This window comes from Platalea leucorodia (assembly GCF_965183815.1).
Source record: "Platalea leucorodia genome assembly, chromosome: 8".
Taxonomy (NCBI): domain Eukaryota; kingdom Metazoa; phylum Chordata; class Aves; order Pelecaniformes; family Threskiornithidae; genus Platalea; species Platalea leucorodia.
The window spans coordinates 28347866-28372796 of NC_138830.1; the positions used below are offsets into that span (position 1 = coordinate 28347866).

A 24931-nucleotide genomic window follows, 5' to 3' on the forward strand; every position below is an offset into this window, starting at 1 on the left:
AAGGGATTTTTTTGAGGAGGAGATCTGTGCCACGGCATATGATAACTCTTGATGTTTCCTTTTGCTGGGATCCCAGATCTTCATCCTCTGGAAAGGGTTTGGCATTGCCTGGAAGCATCACCAGAGAACAAAGGCAAAGCTGTTAATTAAGACAGAGCTAATTCTGGCAGCTGACCACCGCCATCTCGATGCGCTGCCGGCTGCACGCCGTGGGAACACAGGGACTGGCCGTGCTCACCGAGCATGGGGCTGCTGAAAGCCTTCCCAGAGGCTGTTCATGCTCGTAGCAGGGCTTTGCCCTGTGCCCTTCCTGCACGGGTGCCTGGTGGGCAGGACTGGAGGTTACTCGTGGCCCAGAGGGGTGGTTTTGCCTTCTGCAGGGTGCTTGCTGAGAGCTGCAGCGTGATGTCGCTGGTGCCTGGAGCTTGGGGCCTTTTGCTCTGCTGGGGATGGTGGCAGCTCTAAGACACGGGGTCCTGGGGAGAAGCAAGCGAGATGGGACCTCGCTGGTGGCTTTCTGGTCCTGGGGTGGGGACCAGGTGATGGGTGCCATGGGAGAGGATTCCCACCAACAGCCAGCTCAGAGGGGAAAATGGAGTAAAACATGCCAAAAAAAAGGCTGGAATCAATGTCCTTGGAGTTTCCTCCAAAGGCATGATGGTGGGCACGGCTCTGGGGTGGCCAGTGGCCACGATCCCATCGGGTGAGCAAGAAACAGTGGCCCTGTGGCATGATGCTGCTGCCTTCCTGCGCCCGCCCTCCGGATGGTGATGTGGCGAAGAGGCTTTTTCTGAGCCGCTTCCTACAGGAGAAGTGAAGCGCTGGTGTTCAGAGACACGGAGCAAGGCTGACAGAATAGAAGGCTTTTTGAACAAACACAGCTGGCTTTTACCCAGCGCAGCCAACTCTTTGGCCAGCTGAAAAGAAATCAGAAGAATATTGATGTATTATTTTTTTCCCCATACAAAAATTGTCAGGCTTTTTTTGGTCAAACATTAGTTTCTGAATGCAAGTTTTTCAGTTGATAGCAATTATTTGGGGAAAAAAACCCACCCAACTGAGGCAGTTCTCTGGATAACTCACAGGCTCAGCTCTTCGCCTCTTGTATTTTCAAACGATTAACATTTTTTTTGCTTTGCACATCATGAATATTCTATACTTGAGCTGTTACTGAGTTGTGCTAGATCAGATAAATAACATGGTGTTGCTTTTGTGGCAGACTGGATAAAGATGCAAATAATACTGACATTTACTTCACAGTTTTCTTTCTGTGATCCTCTGAGTGAGTAAACTGGATTGCTGAGATATTCATGGGAAGGAAATGAAGAAGGGTTGTCAAGATGAAAGAAAATTTCCTTAAAACTTAGCCAGAATGTTCTTGGTGATTTTTTTTCTGTTATTTGCTCAGCTGAATAGGAGCTGCTTGAAATATATTTTGCACACCCACAAAAGAAAACTCTTGTTCCTGTGGCACCGCTGAATATTTTTTGTGCTCTTTCACTGAAAAGCTGATGATTTTCCAGTGCTCAGTACCTCTGCGGGGTTCCTGGTCCCACCGCGGTAGCAGACACGAGCCCTGGCTGCAGGCAGGCGGCCGTGATTCGAATGAGCCCTTGCTGCCTTCCCTGCCCTCACTTTTTTCCCTCTCCGTGTGCGCCGGGATGCACGAACCTGGCAGGAGGGAGGGACGGGGTCAGCTTTGCACCGGCTGAAGCGGCTGCCTGGTTGGGGAGAGGAGCTAAGGGGGATGATGAGCCCCGGGAAGGGCGACCAGAGCTGGCTTGGTGTGGTGCATGGGATGAGGGGGACGGGGCGGGTCTTCTTCTGGAGGGCTCCTTTCAGCGGCTGCGGGTATAAATCGCTCCCGGCTGCGCAGGTGTGACATCCCATGCTGCCAAAGGCTTGTGGGCGCTAGGACGTTGCCCTGGGTACGGGTGGCCTCGGGGCAGGAGCCGTGGGCTGGCGGCGCCCGGGCTGCGGCAGGGGGATGCCGAGGGCTGGGGACCCTGGTGTCTCCCGAGCACGGGGCGGGCAGCCTGCTGCTCCCCTGCTCCGGGGCGCCCATCTCGGCTCGGGGCCCCGCGCGATGCCCTGCAAACGGTGAGGGTGCCGGGAGAAGGCAAGAGGCTGAGGAGACCCCCGCGTTGACTCGTGTGGGCGCTGCGTTCTGAGCCTGAGGTGGGAGCAGCCATGTTTTGGGGGGCCAGGGGGGCCCGCCTCCGTGTGGGGATGCCTGTTTGCTCCAGCTTCCTTTTGGGGGCAAAAGAGGGGAACTGGATTGCGGCGGCCGGGGCCAGCCGGCGCCCCCCCGCCCTCTCCCCGGGTCCCGTCGGGGGTCCCGCGGAGGGGAAAGGTTGGGGCGGCGGCGGGCCGCCAGGGGGCGCCGTCCCCCTTCGGACGGCAGCGCTTGGCGGGCGGGGGCGGGGCGGGGGCGGGGCGCGTCGCGGGGATTGGCGGGGAGGGGCGGGGGCGGGGCCGGGCGGCGGCGGGGGCCGGCGGCGGCGTGGCCGCACGCCCCACTCGCGGCGGCGATGTGACCCGGGCGGCGCGGGGAGGCGGCGCGGTCCCGTCCCGTCCCGCGGCCCCGGCCCGGCCCGTCGCGCCCAACCCTGCCCTACCCCGTCCCGGCCCGCGGACGCACCCCCATGCCCGCTCACGGCCGCCCGCCGGTAGCGGCTGACGCCTGCGGAGCAACGACGCGCGGGGCCCGGGGAGGCGATGGCTGCGGATCTGGTGGTGCTGCTCTGCCTGGCCGCCGCCGCGGCCGCCGTGGAAGGTGAGGCGGGACCGGGACGGGGGTGGGATGCTGAGCCGCGAGTCCCTGCGCCCACCGCGGCACGCGTGGGCTGGGAGCGCCACCCTCGGCGTCTGCAACCGGGCACCGACCGGGGAACCGGCTCCCCCGCCGTGCAGCCTGCCGGGCGCGGAGCTCCCCTTGGCACCGGCCGGTTGTGCCGGCTGTCCTCCCGCAGCCCGGGGGAGCCGGCCCGCAGGCGGTGCTGCCAGCCCGGGGCTCGCCCACGGGTCGCAGGTGGCCTCGGGAAGGGGCAGGGGGTTTCCCAGCTCCCGGGAACGGCTCCGGGAAACCCGTCTGGATCTGCGTGGGACGAGCGGCTCCTCTGGATCCCCTCCCCGGCAGGGCTCTGCCCCGGGTCGCGGTGGGGGACACCTCGCGGGGCCGTGGCTGTGCGGAGGACTGCCTCCGGCCATCCTCCTCCTCCCGTGACGCCAACACCCGTGGGAGCTCAGGGGAGCTTTGCGGAAGAGCAGGAGGTGCAGGCAGGGGGTTTCCGTCCCTTGGGATGGACTGGGCCAGGAGGTGCTTGGCCCGTTGGTGGAGCCGTGGGGCAGATGTGTGGCCGTCCCTTCAGCAGGGTTGGTGCCGCTGGGCTAGTCTGTCCCCATCACCCGCCTGGTCGTGGGACTCGCTGTGCACCGGGATGGCGCCTGCGGCCGAGACCCAGCCTCTGGGCGGTGGGCCTGGCAGGACCACCAGCTCACCCCAGCCTCGCCTTGCTGGTGCATCTCTGCTCTGTGGCCAGCACGGCTTTCTGAAGTATTGTTTATATTATTGTGTTTTTTTCTTCATTTTGCCACTGCCTCCTTTTTTCCCCCGGTACAACGGGGGCTTGTGTCAGGGGTTGCCCAGCGCTTGAGCAGTGGCTGCGAGCAAGGGGATGTGGTGCGGCCCCTTGCCTGTTGGCAGCAAGAAATGCGTGGTTGCAGAGAGACGATGCACAGGGTCTTGTGGGAGAACCGAGCTGCTGGCTGGTGTGGGGCTTGGCCCCTCCTTGGGTGGATTTAGCTGATGTGAGCACAGTTGCGGCTGAACTGGAAGCTGCCAGAGCTGGCCGGAGACTAGTGGCTCAGCTCCAGGCAGCACGGAGCTCATTCAGGAGCCAAAATGCTGCTGTGATGGTCTCCGATGGAGTGGGAACAGTGTTGGCCATGGTTGCCCTCCACTCACAAGCGTGCCTGCCGGATCACGGTGGGCAGGCCCACTTGCTGCGGCGTCTGCTTTCCACCAGCTTTTGGCTGACCCAGGCATTTGCTTTTCTTCTTTCTCGGGCTTCCTTCCTTGTTGCATCTCCGTAGAAATACCTCGAGATGGAAATGCTGATGCCTTGCCTAAGCGAGATGCAAACAGGCGCGTGCTTGCTCGGTCGCGAAACCGCACGTGAAAATGCAAGACCTGTTAGCAGCACTTTGCTAGCTGGTGTTTGCAGCGTCAGCTGCTTGAGGCACTGCTGAAATCGTGGCTGCCTGGGAGACCTCGGCTTGGTCCCTGTCTGAGAGCGCTTCTGGGTGTTGTGTCCGTGTGTCATGCAGGGTCTTCTCCAGCTTGCCCTGAGCCACCCCTGGGAGCACGTGCTGGGCTGGCAGAGCCAGCATCCCTGCCTGGGACCGAACCTGTTGAAGACTGGTGCTATTTCTACTCTGCTGAGGAAATTACTTGGATAGTAATGTAGTATCCTGGGAGAGATCTTGGATTTAAGGGAAAATTTTGGACGGGGAATTTCTGAGGCAGAGCAATTGAATCTGATTTGGAGTTAAGGTGACAGTCTCCTGGTGTGGTCGTATAAAGAAAACACCTTTTTATGGAGCTTATTTAAATCTTATGGATCCTCCTGGTGTGGGGGTTGAATTTGCTAGATTAAAACATGGGTTTCTCTAACCGAGCTGAGGCATCTCCTAGACCCTGACCTACCCCGGGGTCTGGCTTTCCCCCTGGAGTGGCCACGAGACTGGTTTTGCCAGCAGCCCTCTCCGGCAGCACGGCAAAGCCATGGCTGGAGCCCAGCTCTGCCACGGGCTGCAGAAGCAACGGAGAGAGGGATGACTCCCTGCATCCCAAATAAGCCATCGAGACAAAATGTCTTTTTTCTGGGATGGCGGGGGGGAGACATTTGGGGGTCTGGACCCAGTTGGAGGGGGAGGAGGATGCAGCCGGGGTCAGGGCCAGGGCTGCCTGCAAACATCTCTATCCTCCATAAAACCTTGCTAACTCATTGCCTGCGGCACGCAAACCTGGAGATAGTAGAGTCGCTTATCCGAGTTTTGTTACGGTTACTTGATTTTTACCAAATCCTGTGGCTTAGCTGACTGTTTTCTGCCGGACACCTGGATGTTTATAGGTTTTTTTTTTTTTTTTTTTTTTGTGGCTTGTGAAGAGGAAGAGGGATGCGAGAAGATGACAGAAACAAATACTCTGTCTTTCCCACACCATGCAATCACTCAGGAGCTGCTCGCGTGCTCTCTCTCATGTTAGCTGAACCAAATATAATCAAATTGTAGCATATAGAGAGGGTGATAATGGGCCGATGTTATATGTTTTAACTCTGGAGCTGTCGGAGTTTGAGGTGTCGGCAGGTCAGATGGGGCTGATGTCCATTTTGGTGCAGCTCCTCCACATACACTATTTAATCTGCCTACCTGCTTACCTATCCATCATCTCTCTGCCTTGCGCCTGCTCTTTTAAAAACGAGGTTTTTCTCTCCATCTCCTGTATTGCTGCTTGCAGCATCATGATAAGCAAAGCACTGGGAGGGAGGTGGAAAACCCTGCTCGGTGCTTGCGGATATGGCTTAGTTTTGCTTTCTGTGCTTATCCGCTTGCTTGCCCGCCTGGCCTCTGGAAACGCAGCCCGGGAGAGGACAAGGGATGGGGGTTTGGTTCGAGAGTGACGTCCCTGGCTCCTGCTCCTTGCGTGCCGCCCGCCCTGGGCGTCCTCTCTCCTCCTGTTTTGGCTCAGGACGCACACATCTGTTGCAGGCATCCTTTTGGCTTCCTCTGCTTCCGCCAGGCGCCGGAGCGGTGCCTGTGCTGAGCAGGCTGAGAGCTGGTGGCCACTCCGCCACCCTTCCTATCACCGCCACTACCATCGCCACGTGGGCTTCCACCTTTGGCCCAGCTGCTTCACCCGGAGCAGAGCTGTTTTCAAGGAGAAGCTAGAAATAAGTCTTCAAGAGAGAATTTGCAAGTGCTAGCATCCTGCATGGGAATTTGCAAGTGCTAGTATCCAGCCATCCCTTTACTTTTATTTTTTTGCACAAACTATCTGGGGAAAAAACCTTATTCTTGGCATGATGAGTGAGCCCAGATCTTGTCAGCCTGAAGGGAAAGCATTTTGTCAAGTCATGGAAAAGGGGGCCGAGACTGCAGATGCCTGTGTTGCTTTTTTTTGACTAATTGCTGGTATCACTGACTCATTATGCCTTGCCTCAGTCTTCCTCCTCCCTTCCTGTTTCTCTTGTGCTTTGGGCTCGGAGATGGAGGTGAAGGAAAGGCAACATCTCCGAAGGTCCTGCTGGCCCAAAGCTGCAGGTGACCTCGGTGGCTCATGCCATGCAGTGTGACAAAGTGCTGGAAAACCTGAGAAGGGGGACTTTTGTCCCTGGGATGTGCAAACGTGGCTCAAGTCCTGGTGGAGATTGCCATGGTATGGCTGTCCCTGAATCGGGGGTGGTCCCACTCAAACCGATCTCGCAGGCAGCTTCACCTGCATCTGAATTTCATGTTGGTCTTCTTCCTTAAGGTGAAGGTCTTGATTTATTTTTGCCTTAATTAAAGCTTTGAATTTCACTTTCCCTGAACGTAGCACAGCTGAAAGTTGAATAACTTACAGTGCTCTGGCGGCACGGCTCTGGAAGCCTATTAAGAGATGAAAACGAGCACTGGCAATGATGGAGAGATCAGAAAAGCAGCACTGAAAATGGAAAGCCTGCCTGTTGGGCTGTCGTTATTAGTATTTATTTGACGCTGAAGATGGTCTTGGAGCAGTTAATGCAAATGAGGGCCCTGAAGGAGCTGTGTGAAAGGCAGGCGTGGAGAAGGTGGATTCTGTGATAAATATATTTATTTTTCTGCTCTTTCTGCTCACCATCTCTGTAAGGAAATTGGGTTGCTGCCCTGTGCTCCCATGTATTTAGTGGCCCTGTCTGCCGTGGCGTGAGTTGCCAGGGGGATTTGCAAAGTGGCCTCTCGCCCATCCCGGGTGCAGCTCCTGACACAACAGGTCAGAGCAAAAACCTTCCACTGGCCTTAAAAGTCAGAAGAAAATATTGATGTTTGATGCTGAAGTAGCCCAAATGTGTTCATCTGGCTCTGGATCCAGGCCATGATGCCGAATAATACATGTTTCTAGCAGAGGTGGGTTCTGCAAGCTAAAGAAATACCCAGATTTGGTGAAAAAGGGGAAATAGTACCTTGGGCAGTGGGTAACTCGATGCTAATCAGGTCAGCAAAGTCTTGGAGACACTGGTCCCTGGTGCAGCAGGAGTGCTGTGGGATGAGGCTGATGAAAGAGATGCTCGGAGCAAGGCTGAGGCTCGTGGAGTGCTGTTCTTGTAATGCCTGTGGCGTGTGCTGCACCACTCCGCCAAAGATCCAGCCAGCTTGAGGAGGGTTTTTTTTACCTCTTCCAGCTATGGATACAAGCTCATGGTACTCTGGCATGGAAATGGCTTCATGCAAGAGCCCCAAACTTGTATGATATTGCCCGAAGGGTGCTGCAGTGCTCCATTCCCTCTAAATAGACGCAGTCGGCATAAGCAGTCATTTAACAGCACAGTGAGGCTGAGTAAATAGTTGGGGTTGGGGGAGGGAATGTTTTCCCCAAATATTCATTAGAATTTGAAAGTGCATTTCAATTTGACCTTGTTCTCTTTCTGCAAACATTCGAGCTATCAAGCGTTGCACGCATGAATACTTGCGCAAGGCAAACGTTAAGCTTGGATATTTGCTGGGTAGCAATTTGGGAAGGCATAGCCTTGGTTGTAATGTTAGGAAGCCGGAGTGTGCATCGCTTACAGAGGTTGCTGGAGCCAGTGTGATGGAAGTGGTGCAGATAACCCACACGATGGGAATTTAAGTCCACTGGTGACCGAGAGCACCTTGCAAAGTGGTGCTGGGTGGTGGGGATGGCAAATGAGCATCAATCCAGAAGACATTCAGATGCATCATGGTCCACCTGTGAATGCAGGGTGCTTCCGCCAGCTGAGCCCCTGGCATCCCTCCCCACTTCCCCTCTCGGCGCAGGTTGGTGCAGGAGCAGAAACGTGCGGAAAGGGATGGAGCGATGTCAGAGCAGCGCCAGGAGAGAGCTGGGACCTTGGGTGGCCTGGGACACTGAGCTGGTTATTGCACAGTCCAGCTTTTAGGGGCTAAAAATAGTCTTTCCAAAAGCGAGTGGCTTGAGAGGCTGCTTGGGAGCGTGCAGGGGCGGGAGTTGGCACAGGGCTGATGCAGACACCACCCAGTAGCAGGTAGAGGCAACACAGCCCTTTCCTTGGGGACAATGAGAGCAAACTCTTGCCCAACTCGGCTCTACAGCTTTCCAGATAAGTGGCAGATGTGGATGGGCTCTCCCTTCTGCACTGTAAATGTGGTTACTCCCAGCCACAGCTGATTTTTTTTTTTTTTTTTTTTTTTTGGTCACCATCCATTTTCCACAAAGTCACATCATGAGAAATGATGAAAAAAACAGGACATGTGTTTGTAGGAGCTAAAGGGTCTGTGCTTTATTTATTTATTTCTCATAACTTTTGAATTATTAAAGCGCGTTCAGCAGAGATTAACTTTCCCTGCTCAATATTTATTATTGTTTCATTTCCCTGGAAGTTGGAGCTATGAGAGCTTTGATAAATGGACTGAAAGGTTCTGTAGTTTCTCTATAGCTAATCTAAATATCCCCGTATCCTTTACTGAAAAGCTAATTTGTAATTTCCTATGGTAATGCCGCTTAGTGAATTATAATGATACACCAGGGTCTGCTTTTCCTCCTGGTTCTCTGCCGGAGGAGTAACGCTACCATCGGAAAATGGTGTGAAACCTGGAAACTGGCCATTAGTCCCCTAAATTTTTGGTCTAATAACAAAAATCCAGAAAGTGTGTGGACCATATGGTCTGTTTTCTCACGTCTGGGCTGGAAAGCATCCGTCTCCCCCGAGTTCAGTATGTGCAGGAGGGATGGGAGCGGTGGCCGGAGCCATGCCGGAGTCGGCACTGTGTGCTGATGCCGCGACCCGTCTGCCTGTGTGAGTTTGCATCTGTGACTGGAGCCCAATGATGTACAAAATTCCTGCTTCTGGAAACCTCTCCCACCACCCCAATTATAAACAAGTGTTATCAGTCTTTTGAATAATTGAAGAGGCTTTCTGTTGAATATTTAATTACAATAATATTTGGTTAGCGGGGGTTGTTGGTCTCCTTTTGTGCAATTGAGAATTGCTGCAAGAAAACAACCTGTTAAAAGAAAATGTTGTTGCCTATGATCATTGATTTTTTCTTTTTTTTTTTTTTTAAGCTAATCAGTTACTCAGTTGAAATTGGTTAATTAGCTCAGCTCCAGTAAGACTCTTTGGCATTTAAACTTGATGTTTCTAAATAATTATAGTTTTGCCTGCTAAGCCCACAACCCAGGGTGACCTAATTACTATTAAAGCATACGTGCTTTGGTCTGGCTTTAATAAGTTCCTGCTGGGAGGCCCGCGGTGAAAAATCACAGAGGCAACAGTTCAAAGGGGAAGGGGCTCTGTGCCGAGCCCCGGCTGAGGAAGATGACTTTCCTTCGGCCTCACTTCTTCCAACCTAAACCTGGTGGGCAGGATGCTCCCGGGGGAGGAGAGGAGCCCCAGAGCAGCCAGTCCCTGCAGCCCCCAGAGCATCCTTGTGGCCGGCATCTCTATGCCGTCTGCTTTTGGGGCAGGTGGAAGGTGATGGCAAGCGGTTGCCTGGAAGCGGAGAGGTTTAGGAGTGGTTTTAGATAATTATTGTAATTTGCTTGTTTTCTCTTCTAAGCTGTACCCCTTAATAAGCAGGTGGACTTCTTTCAAGGTCTTTGCAGATGGGGGGAGAAAAAAAATACAGTATTAAGTTTATCTTGGTTTTTTTTTTTTACAGTATTAAGTTTATTTTGTGGTGTGTTTTTTTTTTTTTTTTTTTAATTTGGAAATAGCCATGCCAAGTAATTAGGGATTAGTAAAGCCACAGGTATGTGCTTGTTAGTGTAGTGAGAAAAACGTTTAATATCTGGGGAGGCATCCAGTCAGCGTTACTGGTGCTTGAAGCTGATTAAGCTTTAATTTGTTATGCAGCAAATAAAAGTGGTGGCTGGGAATAGGTAAGAGGCTGTGGAAATCCTCGCTTTTAGGCTGTTTCCTCCCATCCCAGATGGGTGCTTCATCATGACTTTAAGGGATTGTTTCATGATATTTTCTCCAGAAAAGTCCTTCTCACATCTTGCCCACCTCTCCGATGTGCCGGTACCCTGTGTGCCGCAACCTGGCAGCAACTGGGCGCCAAGTTTTGGATTATTCAAACCCAACCGGCATCTTCCTTGGATTGCTTTGAACACAGCTAGGTTTTGGTGTCTTTGCCTGGCTATATATCTATTTTTTTGAGGGGAAGGGCAGCTCAGCCCACTGCCCTGCTGTTTAGCAGCAGTAGATGCTCTCTGCTCCTGGCTCTGCCATCTCCTGGGGAGCCTCTCCAGCCCTGCAAAGCCCAAGACCTGTTTGCATGTCCACATCTTTGCCTCCCTTTTTCTATTTTATTTCTGTTTGCAGGGCAAAGCATGGGGACACCTTTTTTTTCCCAGCCCTGCATGCCAGTCCCAGTGCAGGGCAGGTCACCTTCCAGGCTCAACTCTGGTTGGGGGGTGCTTCTTCTTGAGCCCCAAAACCTGGGAAAACAGGGCTGCAGTGTCTTCTTTTGAGCACAAGATCAATCCCCCTGTGCCTGCTTCCTGCCACGGGGTACTGCGGGTGAGCCGGCAAGCAGCACCCAAAATGCACCTTGGTGGCAAAGCAAGAGGGACCTGGGGCTGGTGTTGGTCCCCTTTCTCCTGGTGCTAAAACCTTGTCATGGGTGGAGGAACGGAGCAGGAAACGGCAACGATTGAAGTTTTATGGAGGTTTTTTAATTTCTTTTTTTGCAATCAGAGGCCAGGGATGGGCCCGTTATTACTAGAGGCCTCCACTTGCTTCAGCTGCTTCCGTAGCCTCAGGGTCAGAGCTGACTCATTATCATCCTCGCTAGGGTCCTGTTGATATGAGGATAATTGCTTGTTGCTCAAAAGACATTAAATCACCGCAGAAGAGGCGAAGGGGTGTGAATTACATCTTCCCCAGGAAAACCAGGAACCCAGCAGAAGAGTTGAAAAGGAAACGCTGTCCTCAGGAGGCAGGAGGAGAATGGGGCTGGCTGCAGGGGTCTGCTCCGGTCCTGCTGGGCAGCCTGCTGCCCTCTGTCCGGGGGGAGCTGGGAGGGGAGCAGCCTGATGTACTGGGGACAGGCTAGGGTAGCCTGAAGAAATAGCTGGGGGATGGCCTTTGTAGGTGGCTGGGCACTTTATTTTTTTTTTTTTTTTTTTTTTTCTCTCCCAACACCTGTAGCTTCACATTTCCAAATTCCCAAGGAATGAGATGGACACATAGGGACAGAGCAGGACTGGCATGCTCTCAAAGTGCTCCATGACGCATCATCTCTGCTTTTCATTTGAAACAAATGTGTTTGAAAAGTGCAAAATTTGCTTTTCAAGATCACTGGTGTGTTGTCAGAAATTCTTACGATGTTTTTGAACTAATTCAGGACCTTTGCCTCGCATAGTGTACCCACGATGCCAATGAGGTTGCTCCATAGGTGGTGTTCACCTGTGGTGCATAGCAGCAGGGAGATGCCCTCACTGTGTGGCTGCTCCATCCCTGCACTTCTGCCGTAGTTATTTTTAAAGCAGTGATGTTGGGTCTTTACATCCTTTATTGAGTGCTGGAAATTATGGGCACGACCTGGCTGCAAGTGAGCCTGAGATGCACAGAGCTGCTCCCCAGCCCCTGGGTTTGGCTGAAGCTGTCCATAAGCTTCACACAAGTGGGTGAACCCCCTGGAGATGCGTGGCCTTTGCTGCCTGTGCTTTGCCCCTTGAGATGAAATTGCTGGTGGGGGTCTAAGGCGTTTGAGCCCATCAGGCTCTCGACAGAGGGACCGTGAGGTCACATATAATGATGTTATTAGGACCAGATACGAAGCTGTGAAGCGGTATTTTCTGGTTTAATAAAATGTAGGAGGATCAGCTCTATGCTCTGTTTCCTGGAGAGGGACGTGTGGCTCCTTGAGCCACGTGCATTGCACCAGGTAACCTTACTCTTGCTCAGTGAAATGGAGAAAAGCATCAGCTGTGCAGGAATTAAAGGCACCAATGCCTTTTTCTTTGGACCTATCTCAGGTAGGGCCCTCCTGAGCTCTGGCCATCGGCTGGCAATGCTCCCCCCCCAACCCACAGATGCTGAAGCTGACCTTGTGGAGAAGAGGAGGTGGATGTAGGCTGGTGAGAGCTGTAAGGTCACTAGGTAGTTGTTCGGTATCTTTCTACTTTCTAAAAATTGGCTTTTATTATCCCTCCCTGCACTGTGCGTGGGTTATTACTGAAACGGCTGCCACCACTGCGCACATGCGGGAGTCTGCTGCGCTGAAAGGCTTGCTTGAAAGCCTACTGAAGGCTATAAAAAGATGCTCATTAACTTCAATGGGCTTTGGCCAAGGCTAGAGAAAATGGGCTGCTTTGAGAATGATGCTGCTTAGAGCTCCCTCCAGCTCTGCCTTTGTGTGCTGGCACTGGGCTTCACTCGCTGGGGCTGACCGGGGATGGGGAAACCCCTACTTTTGCACGGTCTGGTCCTTAACGTGTGAGGAAATGGTCTGGCTGCCTCTGACCAGTGGGACCTGCTGGGTGGCATCCCTGGCACAGCCTGCTGAGGGGGCTTGGGGAGCGATGGGTGGGTGCCTGCCTTACCCTGTGCCCCGATAACCCCTGTGTTTCCTCACCACATGCCAGGCATGGACCCCACCGGGCTGGCGTGCAACTCGGTTGCTCCCAAATGTGATCTCTTAAGTCACCATCCTGGCAGATTTTTGGAGGTGGTTTGTGGCAAGGCACGTTTTTATTTATTTCTTTAAGTCTTTGCGACGTTCAGGGAAAACTGGGATGTCTTTGAAACATTTAAAGTATTCCTAATAGATTACCTTGAAAGCTTTCTTCAGTCTTGAATGAATCAAAGTGCAAATGTTTATAATGCAACACCCACACAGGCTGGGAGAGGAATTTTATTAAGGCAGGAGAGTCAGAAAACAATAATAATAAAACATGTTTTATGAAGTTGGCGAGAAACTTATAAACTAGGTGAAGTTTTACAGCATATGAATTTGATACAAGTTGTAAATTTGAATTCCCAGGCTGGTCCTCAGGTCTTGCTCTTTATTACCTGAAATAACATTCTCCACTTTTAATAGCTGGCTGCGGCAGAGCGAACGTGTTTTTATCTTTCTAAATGATCTGCCATGCGAGTCTCATAATCAAAGTTTCACCTATCCTGAAGACTTCAGCCCTTTCCTTGAGCAATGCAGCGGCTGTTGCTAATTAGCAAATAGCTGCTGTTTGCTTTGCTGTGGCAGGGAGGACCTTGAGAATCCTTGCATACATACCCTGGTCTGGATTGTTTAGATATTTTTTTTTCCAGCTGAAACCATTTTACTGTCTGATAAGATAATAAGTTTTGTCTTTGTTAAATCTTCAGCAAAAAGGGACTGAAAGGTGCTCCCGGTAAACCGGCATGTTGCACTAATAACCCACTGTGTTTCCCCACTTGTGGCACTGCTGGTAGGGACGTGGGTGCTTGCTGGGGCATCGTTGCAAGGTGACCGATGGCCTTTCGAGGCGTTTGGGCCTTTCTTGCCATTTTCCCAGCAAGGAGGTTTCCTTGGGGTGCAATCCAGGGACTGGCGACACATTGCTGGCCAAGCTGGCTTTGGTGTCCCCCTCCGTGGTGGATGTCATCCTAGGGGTGGCTTCCCAAGCGTGGCATTTAATGACCCCCTGACCGCCTGCTGTGCCTCCGGCTCCTCTGTGCTGTTTGGCTGTCGGCAGCTGTATGTGAGGGAAGCATATAGAAATGGTTTGCTAAACCCTTGTCCTGTGTATGCACACACTGGCAGATTATTCCTCTTCAAAAAATATGTGATTACTTAAGTAAAGCGTTCTAGCTAATCACGAGATTATTCCCTTTAAAATGGGAAAGTAATTAGGGATGTTTTTTAAATAGGCTTCCCACCCTTGGATCTGCTGGGATTAGTGTATGTGGGTGTGTAAATATTTAGTTTCCAAGGACTTCCTCCTCCCCCCCCCCCCCCCCCCCCTTGAAGAAACAGCAATGATAAGTGATTGAAATGAGGCAGCAGCTATGCTTGGACACTTTCCCCAGCATCCAAAATGTAATTGAAATTAAACATGACTCACAAAGGAAAATGAAATTGAAGTTTTGCTGGTGCAATGCACCAAGCTGGCTTTTAAAATGAGGGTCTCCTCTGCTTGAAGAGAAGAAGTTTTGCCTTGGGGTGCTGGGATGCTCGGGGTGATGGAGAACAAGTACAACCCTGAGTCAGTAAGAGTGATGTTTGAGCGTGGTGGGCTTGGTTGGATCTTCTGCTTCTAGTTGCCCACTAGCTCAGGGGGATTTTTGAGCTCGTTTCTGTTCATGGAGGTCTCTCTTTAACATCCAAACAATTTAGACTTTTTGCACCTAGGCACTTTGATGTTTGGATTCAAAACCATGTCTTGTTTTGAAACTTGTTGCAGTGTTTGCTATGTGTTTGTAAAGCTGGGAAGGCGAGTGAAAAGAAGCTGAAATCGGAAGCAAAATATGTAGTTACATGCAAAAATGGTTTTAACAGAGTGATCTGGTGGAGTTGCAGATTAAAGGAGCGGTTGAAACCAATAATTCACACAACTCTCCTCGAGGTTTGCATCCTTTGAGACCCCCAGAGCAGTTCCTACAGCCGACAAATACCCTCGCCAAGCCAGGGGAGGCCAGAACTTGCATTCCCCATCCATCTAATGAATAAAATCCAAGCCCTAGTGAGGCATCAGAAAGCCACTAGAAGAAAACCTGGCTCAGAAGAAAACCTACACAGCACCAAGGTTTGGAAGTCAGGAGCCATCATCAGGGTGCTGTGTGGCTTTGGTCCCTATCCTGGCACCTGGACATACTTATAAGGTACTTTTGGGCCATTGATGCTTAAAATGCTCATGCACCCATCGTTTCTCTTTCTGGCAGGCATTATTTATTGTGGGCATTAACACATGGTTGCCGTTTGGGTGCCTCGGTCTTTCTTTCAAAGATTGCATTTGTGCTGTTCAGTTGTAATTGGCAACTTTTGGACTTTTTGTTTGCTTGCCTGCATGCTGGAAAGCCTTCAGAGATTGTTTAGGAGGGAAAGGGAGCCTGTAGATCTAGGTTTGTTTTTTTTTTTTTGTTGGTATTATATATTATTATAATTAAAACATATTTTTAGCAGCTGAAATTCGAGCCCGTCTGGGTATTTATACAGCAAGATGTTTTGGATGAGGAATAGGCCAAGACAGTCACGTGGTTGGGGCCAACTTGAAACAAAAGAATCCATTTATTATCCAGGCAGGAAATTTGTTCTTCGGGATGTTGTAGCTGCAGACATAATGATTTCATTTCCTCCGGTTCACCCAGATTAATGGCTTGTGCTCTTTTGTTTGTGTGCCTGTGTTATTTCTGCAACGTGGCTTCCCCCCGTGCTCTGTGCTGGCATGTGTGAACATGTGTGCAAGCACTCTGGGCAAGGTGGGGGGACGTGGGGTCTCCAGGTTGGGCTGCAGCAGGCTGGTTGGGTTTTTGGGGAAGGGTGGGATGCTGGGAGAGCTGAGCAAAGGCTGTGGGACCACCTGCGGTCTCCTTCCTGGTAGTGATGGATGTCCTGGTGCACGTGCATCTCCAGGGGTCTTCTCATGCATCTCCGGGGGTCTCTTCCTTCTTCCATGGTCACTGGGGCAGCAAGGAGTGTTTTTCCTATGAAGTTGAGATGGGATGGGGGAGATGGAGGGACAAACGCAAGTGTTGACTTTGTGGAAGGCGTGAGAGCAGCATGTCTTCTCCATGGCCATGCTCAAGGTTGTACATAGGTGTTGTGTACTAGGTGGGAAACCCGAACCTTTGCACCCTCCCAAATATCGTGTCGGGAAACAGCCCATTTTCCTAGGGAGCTGTGCTGATGTGCAGGGATGCAGGTGTCAGCTGCATGGTGATGGGTGAGCAGCTCCTTCCGTGCCGGCTGGGTTGGCCTTTCATACCAGGCAGGTCCCAGTGCCTCACAGGGCTGCTGGCCTTCTGGAAGCTGGTAACACTTACACTGCCTCCTTGATAAAGAAACAACAGACCCGTCTTTGTGGACACTACAAGATTAGCGGCAGCCTTAATTGCTCCCTTTCTCGCTTTCTGAGTGTTTGGCTTTCGAAAGCAATGTGACAGGCAAATGATGCCTTTGTGTTGCTATTGCCTGAGCTGTCCTTGTGGGGTTTTGGCACAGAGGTTTTAATTTACTGCGTGCAATGCCACCGTGATCTTCTGTTCTGGATTAATCTGGAGGAACCTTGTGGAGTTGGAAGTGCCCGTTTGTGATGAGGAGTTGAACACGGTGCTGCCTAGGGTCCGGGCTGGAGAAGGTTTGGTGACCTCGTGCCCAGCTCTTCCTCCTTCCCTCTCTTAGGTATTTAAATCTGGGGAAGAGAGAGAGCTTCAGCCACCCCTTCCGGAGGAGGTTTCCCTGCAGGGACATACCTTGCTGAAGGAAGACCCTCTTGGCCATCAAGGTGCATCTGCCATCGTTCTTTCCATCTTCTGGCTGCTTGTGTGCAACAATCCCATCTTGTGCGTGTGTTGCACCTTCTTGCTTTTGTTCTCCTGAGTTTTTGTGCCATGAGGGGTGCGCGGGGCTGAAGGTGTGAGCCCACCATCCAAAAGCTGCGGAGGAGAGGGGTGGGGAGCTCCTGGTACCCTGGCAAGCTGCAGGCGCTTTCTCCCCACCTGCATGCCTTCCCAAATCTCTCCCGTGTTGCCCAGATGACAGAGTTTGTGAGGATGTGACAGCTCCGTTGTGCAGAAGATGATGAACAGTAACGAGACCCAGAACACAACATGCACTTAAAGTGATTTATTTCAGTAAGGAAACCACAATCAGGGAGGATGGGTCAGTGTCATCAGGAGAAGAGATGGGTATGGAGATGAGCTTAGGGGGAACTTTATCATCAACTGGCGCTGCTTTAAAAATGAGCAGAGCTGGCGTTGCGTGAAATGGAGCTGGGCCGGTCATGCTGGGACCATCCCTTGCCCGTGGTGGACTGTAGGCACCTTCTGGGGGTTGGCTGGTGACCAGGCTGGCAGGCTGCTGGAGGTGGCTCTGGTGGAGTTCTCCTTGCTTACCTCCCTGCAACCCCATGCTGAAGTTTTTTGGTGAGGTGTCACCCCTGTGTTAAGTCAGCTCTACCAGTGCACTCGGGAAGGAGACGGTCCTGGTGACGAGGGGGGGGGAAAATCCCCTGAACTTGCCTTGGCACAGCTCCCGGCGTACAGATGGCTGTCCTCATGCTAGAGCCTTTTCCCAGCTTGCACCCGCGCAGGCGCTGGGGCTGGAGGCAGGGGTGTGCTGGGCAGGCCGGCTGCCAAGCAGCGCCTCCTGCCAGCATCCTCCTCTTCCTCCTCCTCTTCCTTCTCTTCCTTGCTTCCCAGGGCCAGTGGGAGCTGTGGCCGCTCAGCAGCTCAACCGGCCACTGCAGCTTGCAGGAAAAGCTTGGTATAAGTGTGGTCTTGAGCAAAATCTTGCGATTTAAGGTTGACTTAAAGCAGTGCTTGTTTTCCCTCTCTTCTCACAGAATACGAATCCCAGGGCTCATGGTTTTGGGGGGCTACGGGGGGACGGAGGACCTGGCGCTGCCTCGGCACAGGCAGGAGCTGGGGGAGGCAGGCAGCAGTTTGCCCGCTGCTCCTGGCACAGTTTGGATGATGCACCAAGAGCTTACGAAGAGGGGTTCTGAAGCCCCTGCTGTGTACCCCATTGATGAAGAACATCTTCCAAAGGGGCGATTGCAGTCGCTGGTAGCTGTCGGCTTATTTGGGCAAGGGTTTAACACAGCCCCGCTGGCCCATCAGAGCTGGTGCGGCACCTTGCCTGAATGGGCTTTTAGAAATCTTGGCAAACGCATTTTGTTATTTACTCAACAGACCAGCTGTCATGTGCATACGTACCTAAAGATGGCTCAGATTCATAGTAAAATTTTTGGGAGAGGATGCGGGATAGTTACAGATCCTGGCCATTGGCTGTTTTGACCAAATCTGAAAGTGGAAAAAGAAAAGAAGAAAAGTCCCGGGCAAAGCTGAGAGAGCCAAGGGATGGGTTTGCAGGGCATTTTGGGAAGTGGCATTTGGATGTGGGGCCAGAGCAAAAAAAAAAACCCAGTGGGGTCTGCTCACGGGGTGCTCTGCCCTTTGCGAGGGACCTATTGGCTTTGCCACATCCCGTTTCCCATGCTTGCAGCCTTACGATAGGGAGGGCTGGGCAGGCGATGGGGCTCTCTGCCAAGGCATCCCCAGGGGCTGTAGGCAGAGCCTTCCCCCATCCCGGCTGCATCCCGACGGAGGCTTCCCTGTGCTGCCGGCAGTCCCGTGCGCTGCCGTGGCAGCACAGATTTATTTCCCTTTGCCTCTCGCACTCTTTGCCTCATTTGCACTCGCGAGCTGACTCCATATGGTGCAAAAACCAGAGAGACGATGCTCGGCACGGCGGCCGGCACTGGGAGGGGAGGCGGCGCGGGGAGCTGCTTGCCGATGAGCTTTTGCAGTTTCTTCCATTTGAGGTTCAATATTTCCACCTCCTCCCCCCGACAGCTGTGCTGCAGCGGCCGGGGCTGAGCTTGTCCTCTCCAGCAGCGGCCAGAGCATCCCTGCACGTTTAAGATCTCGCTTCCCTACCTACCCCCTCCCCCCCCCGAGACCCCAAGCGCACAAGCAGGGGATCTTCAGGATGCATCCTAAGAGCAGCAGTGCTGTTGCTGTTATTCGGTTCTTATTTATGCCTGAAAATAATTGGCCGTCATCCCTGAAGGCTTTAGTACGTGTCGGATGCTGCATTAAAAAATACAGGATCAATCTGGCTGCAGTGGTTCTGCACCGGGGCTGTGCTGGCAAGCTTGCCCCGCACTTGCTTGTCCAGAGCTGGGGTTTTTCTTTGCAAGCCTCTAATTTTGGTGGGGGGATTTGGTTTCCAGCTCGATTGAGCAGTCTGGCTTTGGCTGTCAGCAACCGGGGGGGGTGTTGGGGTGAAAACGGAGGCTTTTCCCCAGGATTTTGGTGTCAGGGGGAAATGCCAAGGACTTGCCTGCATTTGGGAGGAGGTGTGCATGAGCGAAGGGATGCTCTTCCCTAACCCCAAGTCCCCCGACGGCACTTGCTCGCTGTCTAAGCAGTCTGTCATGTTCGTCGCTCATGCAGAATCCCTTTGACATTTTAAAATAAGATCTAGTAAATAGGAGCTGGACGATGCCAGGTGCATCTATCGTTGTGAGGGCTCTTTGACAGCATGGCTGGCATTTTAGATTTAGACCTTTATGAGATGCATGTTTTCGTAGCGAGCGTGAAGCTTTTCTGGAGAACGTGGTCCAAGACTCATCCTGAATCTCTAAAGAAGTGATGGCGTGTAGGGAAATGCAGGATAAATGTTTTGATTTTTAGAGCTTTCGTCATAGGCAATGCCCTCATAGGCAGTGCTATCCTAGAGTAAGGCAAAATGAATCCAGCAGGGAAGGATTGCTGCAGGGAAAAGGGGAAACAGGTCTGGTGCATTAGTTCAGCAAAACTTGTTGTACCTACTCCAGTATTGCCCCTGTGCTGGTGGCCTTGAAGGTTGGCTTTGTAGCCAAGCACAGTGCAGCCATAAGGCACGTGTGAGCACGCTGCTGGGGAGATCCCCCTGCAATCCCACGGGCGAATGTCCTGTGCATATCCAGGCGTGAAGACTGCACGTCCTTTTAATTTATCCTAGCATGTGTGATTGCAGATGCTATTGATGTTTATGGCTGCTCTGTCTTCTCAGTCGACTAATTCTGTATGTAGAGGCTATCATTTCCAAGGGAATCCCAGTTGATTAGGAGCCCAGTTCCACTGAACTCATTAGGCTTCCACAGCCCTTGTCTGGGAAATCTCAAACCCTGCTTTCCCTCCCCCCTTCTTTTTGGGGCTCCTTGCTTTCTCATAGCATGATGAAGATCAAGCCCCCTCTTCCCAAGAGAAGAGCTCCTGGCAGAATGTCCTTCTCTTGGGTGAGTCACTTGCTTCCATTCAGCCTGGCTGGAGCATACCATGTACAGCCAATGCTGGTACCTTGACCAAGAAGTGAGCTACAGAAAAGGACCAGAAAATATAAAGCTGTTGACATCACTCCCTGATGTTTGGTTTATCCTTGCCATCCCTTAAGGTGCTTTGCTCCTGCTAGGGATGTACAATGGGTTTGGGGTACTGGATCCTCCTCGCTCACTTGGCTGGTGGGATGGTTGTCCAAGCCAGCTGGTCTCCACCCAAGAAGTTCAGTGCTGAGAGGCTGCTGTGCCTAGCTCGTGCCAAAGCAACCCAACTGCGTGACAAGGGATAGAGTGTCCTCAGGCTCCTGACCTTCAGCCTTCATCTGCTTTGGTGTGTGCTCCTGGGTGGTGATAGCATTGGATGGTGAAGAGTGGACGATTGCCCATCCCCAGCCTAAGCAATCCCTCATTCAAGCCAGACCTTCTCACACCACTTAGCTGGACCTCGAGTTGGAGGGTGCTACTTCTCCTGGGCAGCCTCACAAGCCTTTTGGAGGGTAGGGTTTCTGGCAAAGCCTCTGCCCATGCCAGGGTGGCTGAGTTCCTGTTCCATATCTTCTAGAGGATGAAACAAGTAACTGCCAAGCTTGACATATGGTGATTTTCAGGGCAGGCTGTGGCATTCAGTGATGTTTGCTGGCAACCCAGCCTCGAGAAAGCAAAGATGAGGATTTAAATGCATAGTGACATTGTTCTGGAAAATGTTCTCCTGAAGGATAGCCTTGTCATCTTACAGCCCTGGATCGCTCCTCTGGTGGTGGCATGGTGGAGGAGCTGGGCTCAATGGGATGCCTGGGTCTGTCTTGGTGGGCCAGAGCGTTCGTTAAAGTGCGCTCTCAGCCCTTGGTGCTGCTTGACTTTGAGTTGCCAAACACATCTGTGCCCATCTGTAAATACTTACATATGGACTATGATCTATGCGTATAGTATGTGTGGATTTTGTATATCAATGGCCTGTGTGCAATTATAAAAAGTATGATATTGGCAAATGACTTTGTCACTACAGGAGCAAATGAGCTCCTTATATTTGGAAAACATTGGGTTACCTGTAACATGCCATCCTGAGATTCTCCCATTGCCTCCAATATCTGGTTTGAGCTCAGTGGATTAAAACTTGTTCCCAAATTTTCCAAAATAGGTTTATAATTTGGAAAACAAAAGGAATAGAAAGCCCTATCTTCTCTCTCTTATCTTTATATTTGCTTTGGTCCCCTATGCCTTTTTTCCCCCCATGCTTTTTTTTGGTAATTCTCTGTTGTTTCCTTCCCTCTCTCATCTCTCCCTCTGCAGTTCTCCCTCTTTTCCTCTCTTTTCCTCCCCCCTCTCCCTCCTCCCTGTAATTTATGTACAGGCAGGTTGTCTCTTTGATTTACTGTATCTCTCCTCAGTAGGATTATGATAAATGGATTGTATGACTCCAACTGAGCTCATCCAACACCATGTACCCACGCTGGGTCAAGCATGAAAACTGAGGGGAGATGCTGGCGCTGGGTCTCCTCTGCGTGGTCTACAGGGAGGAGCAACTGTTGGTAAATGAGACTTGGTCCTTATGGTGCACACTGCACATTGCCTGCTGAACTTTTTTTAGTCATGGGGCTTGGTGAAGGGGTTTTTGTCTGTGCTTTTCTCTTGCCTGATATGCTGGGTTTGCCACGTGTATGCACGTACGCTTGCAAAAATTTAAGCAGGTATTTTACTGGGCGCTTTTAGGCACATCAACCAGCATATTTCAATTTACTATATCCTGATATGGATAGTGTTTGCTGCTTGTAATTAGAGCATTTCATCCCGCAGTCACAGCAGGCAGCAGTTTATTGATAAAGTTGTTATATAGTTGCTGAGCAAACACCCCCAAATCTGAGCTTCATTAAGTTATTGCCTGCCCTGCTGTGATGTATCTTCATTGTGCACTGAAATCCATGCCATTGACGGGAGATCCCGGAGGAGGTCCGGGGCTGTGCTGTGTGGCCGCAGCTTAATGCATCCCGTCACAAATTGACACAGCACGCTTGTCCTCAGCTGATACATGTAAATTCTTTCCCTTTCCAACTGAAAGTGGGTTTTTTTTGGTCACCACAGATCTTCTCCCGCTGGTTGGTGGCTGTGGATGGTGGTGTCGCGGCTGAGACGTCTTTGCAGAGCAGGCACAGCTGCTCCTCTCCCCTGGGAGGTTCATACAGACCCCAAACCATCAGTGGTTTCCTTTAAAATACAGGCAGAAAATGTTTTGTGTTGACTTGTTTTGTTGCTGTTTAGTGCATCCTCTCCCTTCTCGGCTGGGTTTGTTATTCGGCGGGTAATCCTTCATAACGAATCTGCGGGAGATTGATGGGGAGAGCTCGTTATGCACTTCCAGAGCAGTTTCACCATCATTCTGTAGCAGCAAAATGCACTATTTAAAAGCAGAGAGCCATGGGAATGATGGGACGTAATTAGTTGTTGCTGTAATATTTTTGATTGAAAGTGTATAGATACTGTAAGTGGCTCCTTCGGAAGCTGGTGCTCTCAGGAAACTGTTAAGAGGAGCAGCGCTTATCAAAGGGGAGAGGCTGATCCTGCCCCTACCCTGCCCACCTCTCCAGCACCATAATTAAACCATCTGGGAGATGTCACAGCGTTCACGCCATGCAGCCGTCGGCTCCTTCGCGGCATGAGGGGCGAGCAGTGACGCTTCCTCCCAATTAGGAGCAGGAACCAGATGGGGAGTCCTCCCGTAGAAGAGACATTTTGGATGGAATGTGCGCCCAGCAGCTCGTTGCCTCTGTCTCTGTGGCAGAGCCGCACGGATCTTGTGTTCCTGCTTTTTCCCAGCTTAGTCTGAAGTTCAGGATATATTGAAACCTTGCACGGGTGAACCTGGACTGCATCCGTGTGGCCAGAGGCATGGTCATGGAGAGCAACCTGGAATTACTCAGGCAACCTCCTGATATATGCTTGAACCCCTTTGTTTATGGGGAATAGTGAGAATTAAACTCAAATTATTCCACTGGCACCTGTGGGACTTTCTTTCCATTGACATTGAGAGGCATGATGCAAACCACGAGCGTGTAGGTAGCAGTCATGAAAGCCATGATGCAATCTGGGCTCTATTTGAAGTCATGACAACTGCGGGAGGGCAGAGCTTGCGGTGTCATAGCATTTAATGTTATTTAGCACTAGTCTTTGTAATAAAGCGTCTTGGCTCTGTTTCTCTGTTGTTCCCTTTCTCTGGTAATGTCACCAAACTTGGACAGAAGCTTCCCAAGCTGTGCATTTGCCTTGGGCTGATTTTGCTGAAGCTCTCAGGAGAGAAAGAGGGGGTAGAAAGAAAGCTTGGCATTTATGAGCATGAAATAGAGGGGAAAATAAGGTGCTTTGCTTATGGAAAAAAGTCTTGCTGTTGTTTGCCTTCAGAAAGTTGTGCTATGGGGCTGGGACTGCCCAGGGGATGTGTCCTGGGGCTGGACTGTGCACTGACCCCATCGGTGCTTGCTCAGGCTTGCTTTGTGCTCTGTGAGGGCACATCGGGATGAGTCTCCAAAGATCCCACCTGCAGAGCATCCTCTGCCCCTCCGGACCCTGCGCCTGAGCCCCGCATGGCCACGCGTGCCTTGCTCCTCGCTTGACGGCTGCTCTCCTGTCTCCCCTCTCCCTCTGAAGGTTCAGCTATCGACATGCACCTCTCCGCTCCCCATGCATCTCGGGGGGCTTATTTCCAGCAGCTGGCATCCTTTCTAAATCTCCCTCTACCCATCTGTTGTTATCAAGTCTCCTCTCTCCTTATTTTGCTTAATTTCTATCTTTTTCCTCTTGGTCGTCTTAGACATGCCTGCGTCTGTTTGCATATGCCCAAGCATTTGCTTTCGAGTGCCTTAGGCTGGTTCCTGCCGTTATCATCTTGCAGGAGCAACAGCTGCTGCTTCTTGCCTTGGGAGAGGGACCATGTCCCTGAGGCATCTATTCAGGAGTACAGCACTCGTAGAAGTTTCTTCGTGGCCCTCCTGAGCAGAAAATGTGTTGTCATATCCCTTTCTTTCCAGGTGAGAATGTCAAAATGCGATCAAGTTGGCTTGGCCTCCTTGCCTCCATCTCTCTCTGCCCATAGCCAGACCCTGCTCCCTGACAGGGAGAAGTCACACCTTCTCATGGTGTGGTCGGCAGGAGCCCTCCACTCTGGGGAGGTCTGAAATACGGGTTTCAGGTTGGGGATTTCAGGAAATAAGTTCCACTTTGTTTCGGGTTGTTCAGAAAGGTTTTTCTGGAAGAGGCTTAAATCCTGTTGGGAAGGGTGCTTGGCAAGACAGCATCAGCTGGTGTGAAATGAAGGTTCCCACAGCAGATCCTGCACTGCCCTGCTCCGTGCCAGGCTACTCTTGCTCCAAATAACTTATTTTCCCCCTGCCGCTTGAATGATGCCAGCCCACCCTTCGCTTCTCTGAGATGCAGCTTATCCCGCCGCAGGCGTTGGCTCCGGCCGCATCTTGCACCCATTTGCCTGGGAGGGTGCGGGGAGCCCCGGACAGCAGTGAGTCCTCCCTGCCTGGATTGCACGAGTGCCATCACAGATGGATGCGCTGCTCGGCAGTGAGGATGCTGGTGCATTCTAATTGCTGGCATCTTTACTCGTTATGAGTGTAATTGTGAGTAGACGTTTGTTTTTGTATTGATAATTAGGGACTGGAACAGATGGCGAAGGCTTAGTTTAAAGTAATGTGTCCATTAAAGAAAATCTACTGTATACAG

At 51.7% G+C, this 24931-nt stretch overlaps 1 protein-coding gene across 1 annotated transcript in view; it reads left to right on the plus strand.

Annotated features, from left to right (window-relative positions):
* The first annotated feature begins 2554 nt into the window (after window positions 1–2554).
* EPHB1 (EPH receptor B1) overlaps window positions 2555–24931 on the plus strand; it is a 76885-nt gene continuing 54508 nt past the window's right edge. The window contains exon 1 of the mRNA XM_082320902.1: window positions 2555–2776. Within this exon, the coding sequence (XP_082177028.1) occupies window positions 2719–2776 (58 nt within the window). The 5' untranslated portion in view covers window positions 2555–2718. The remainder of the gene's footprint in view (window positions 2777–24931) is intronic.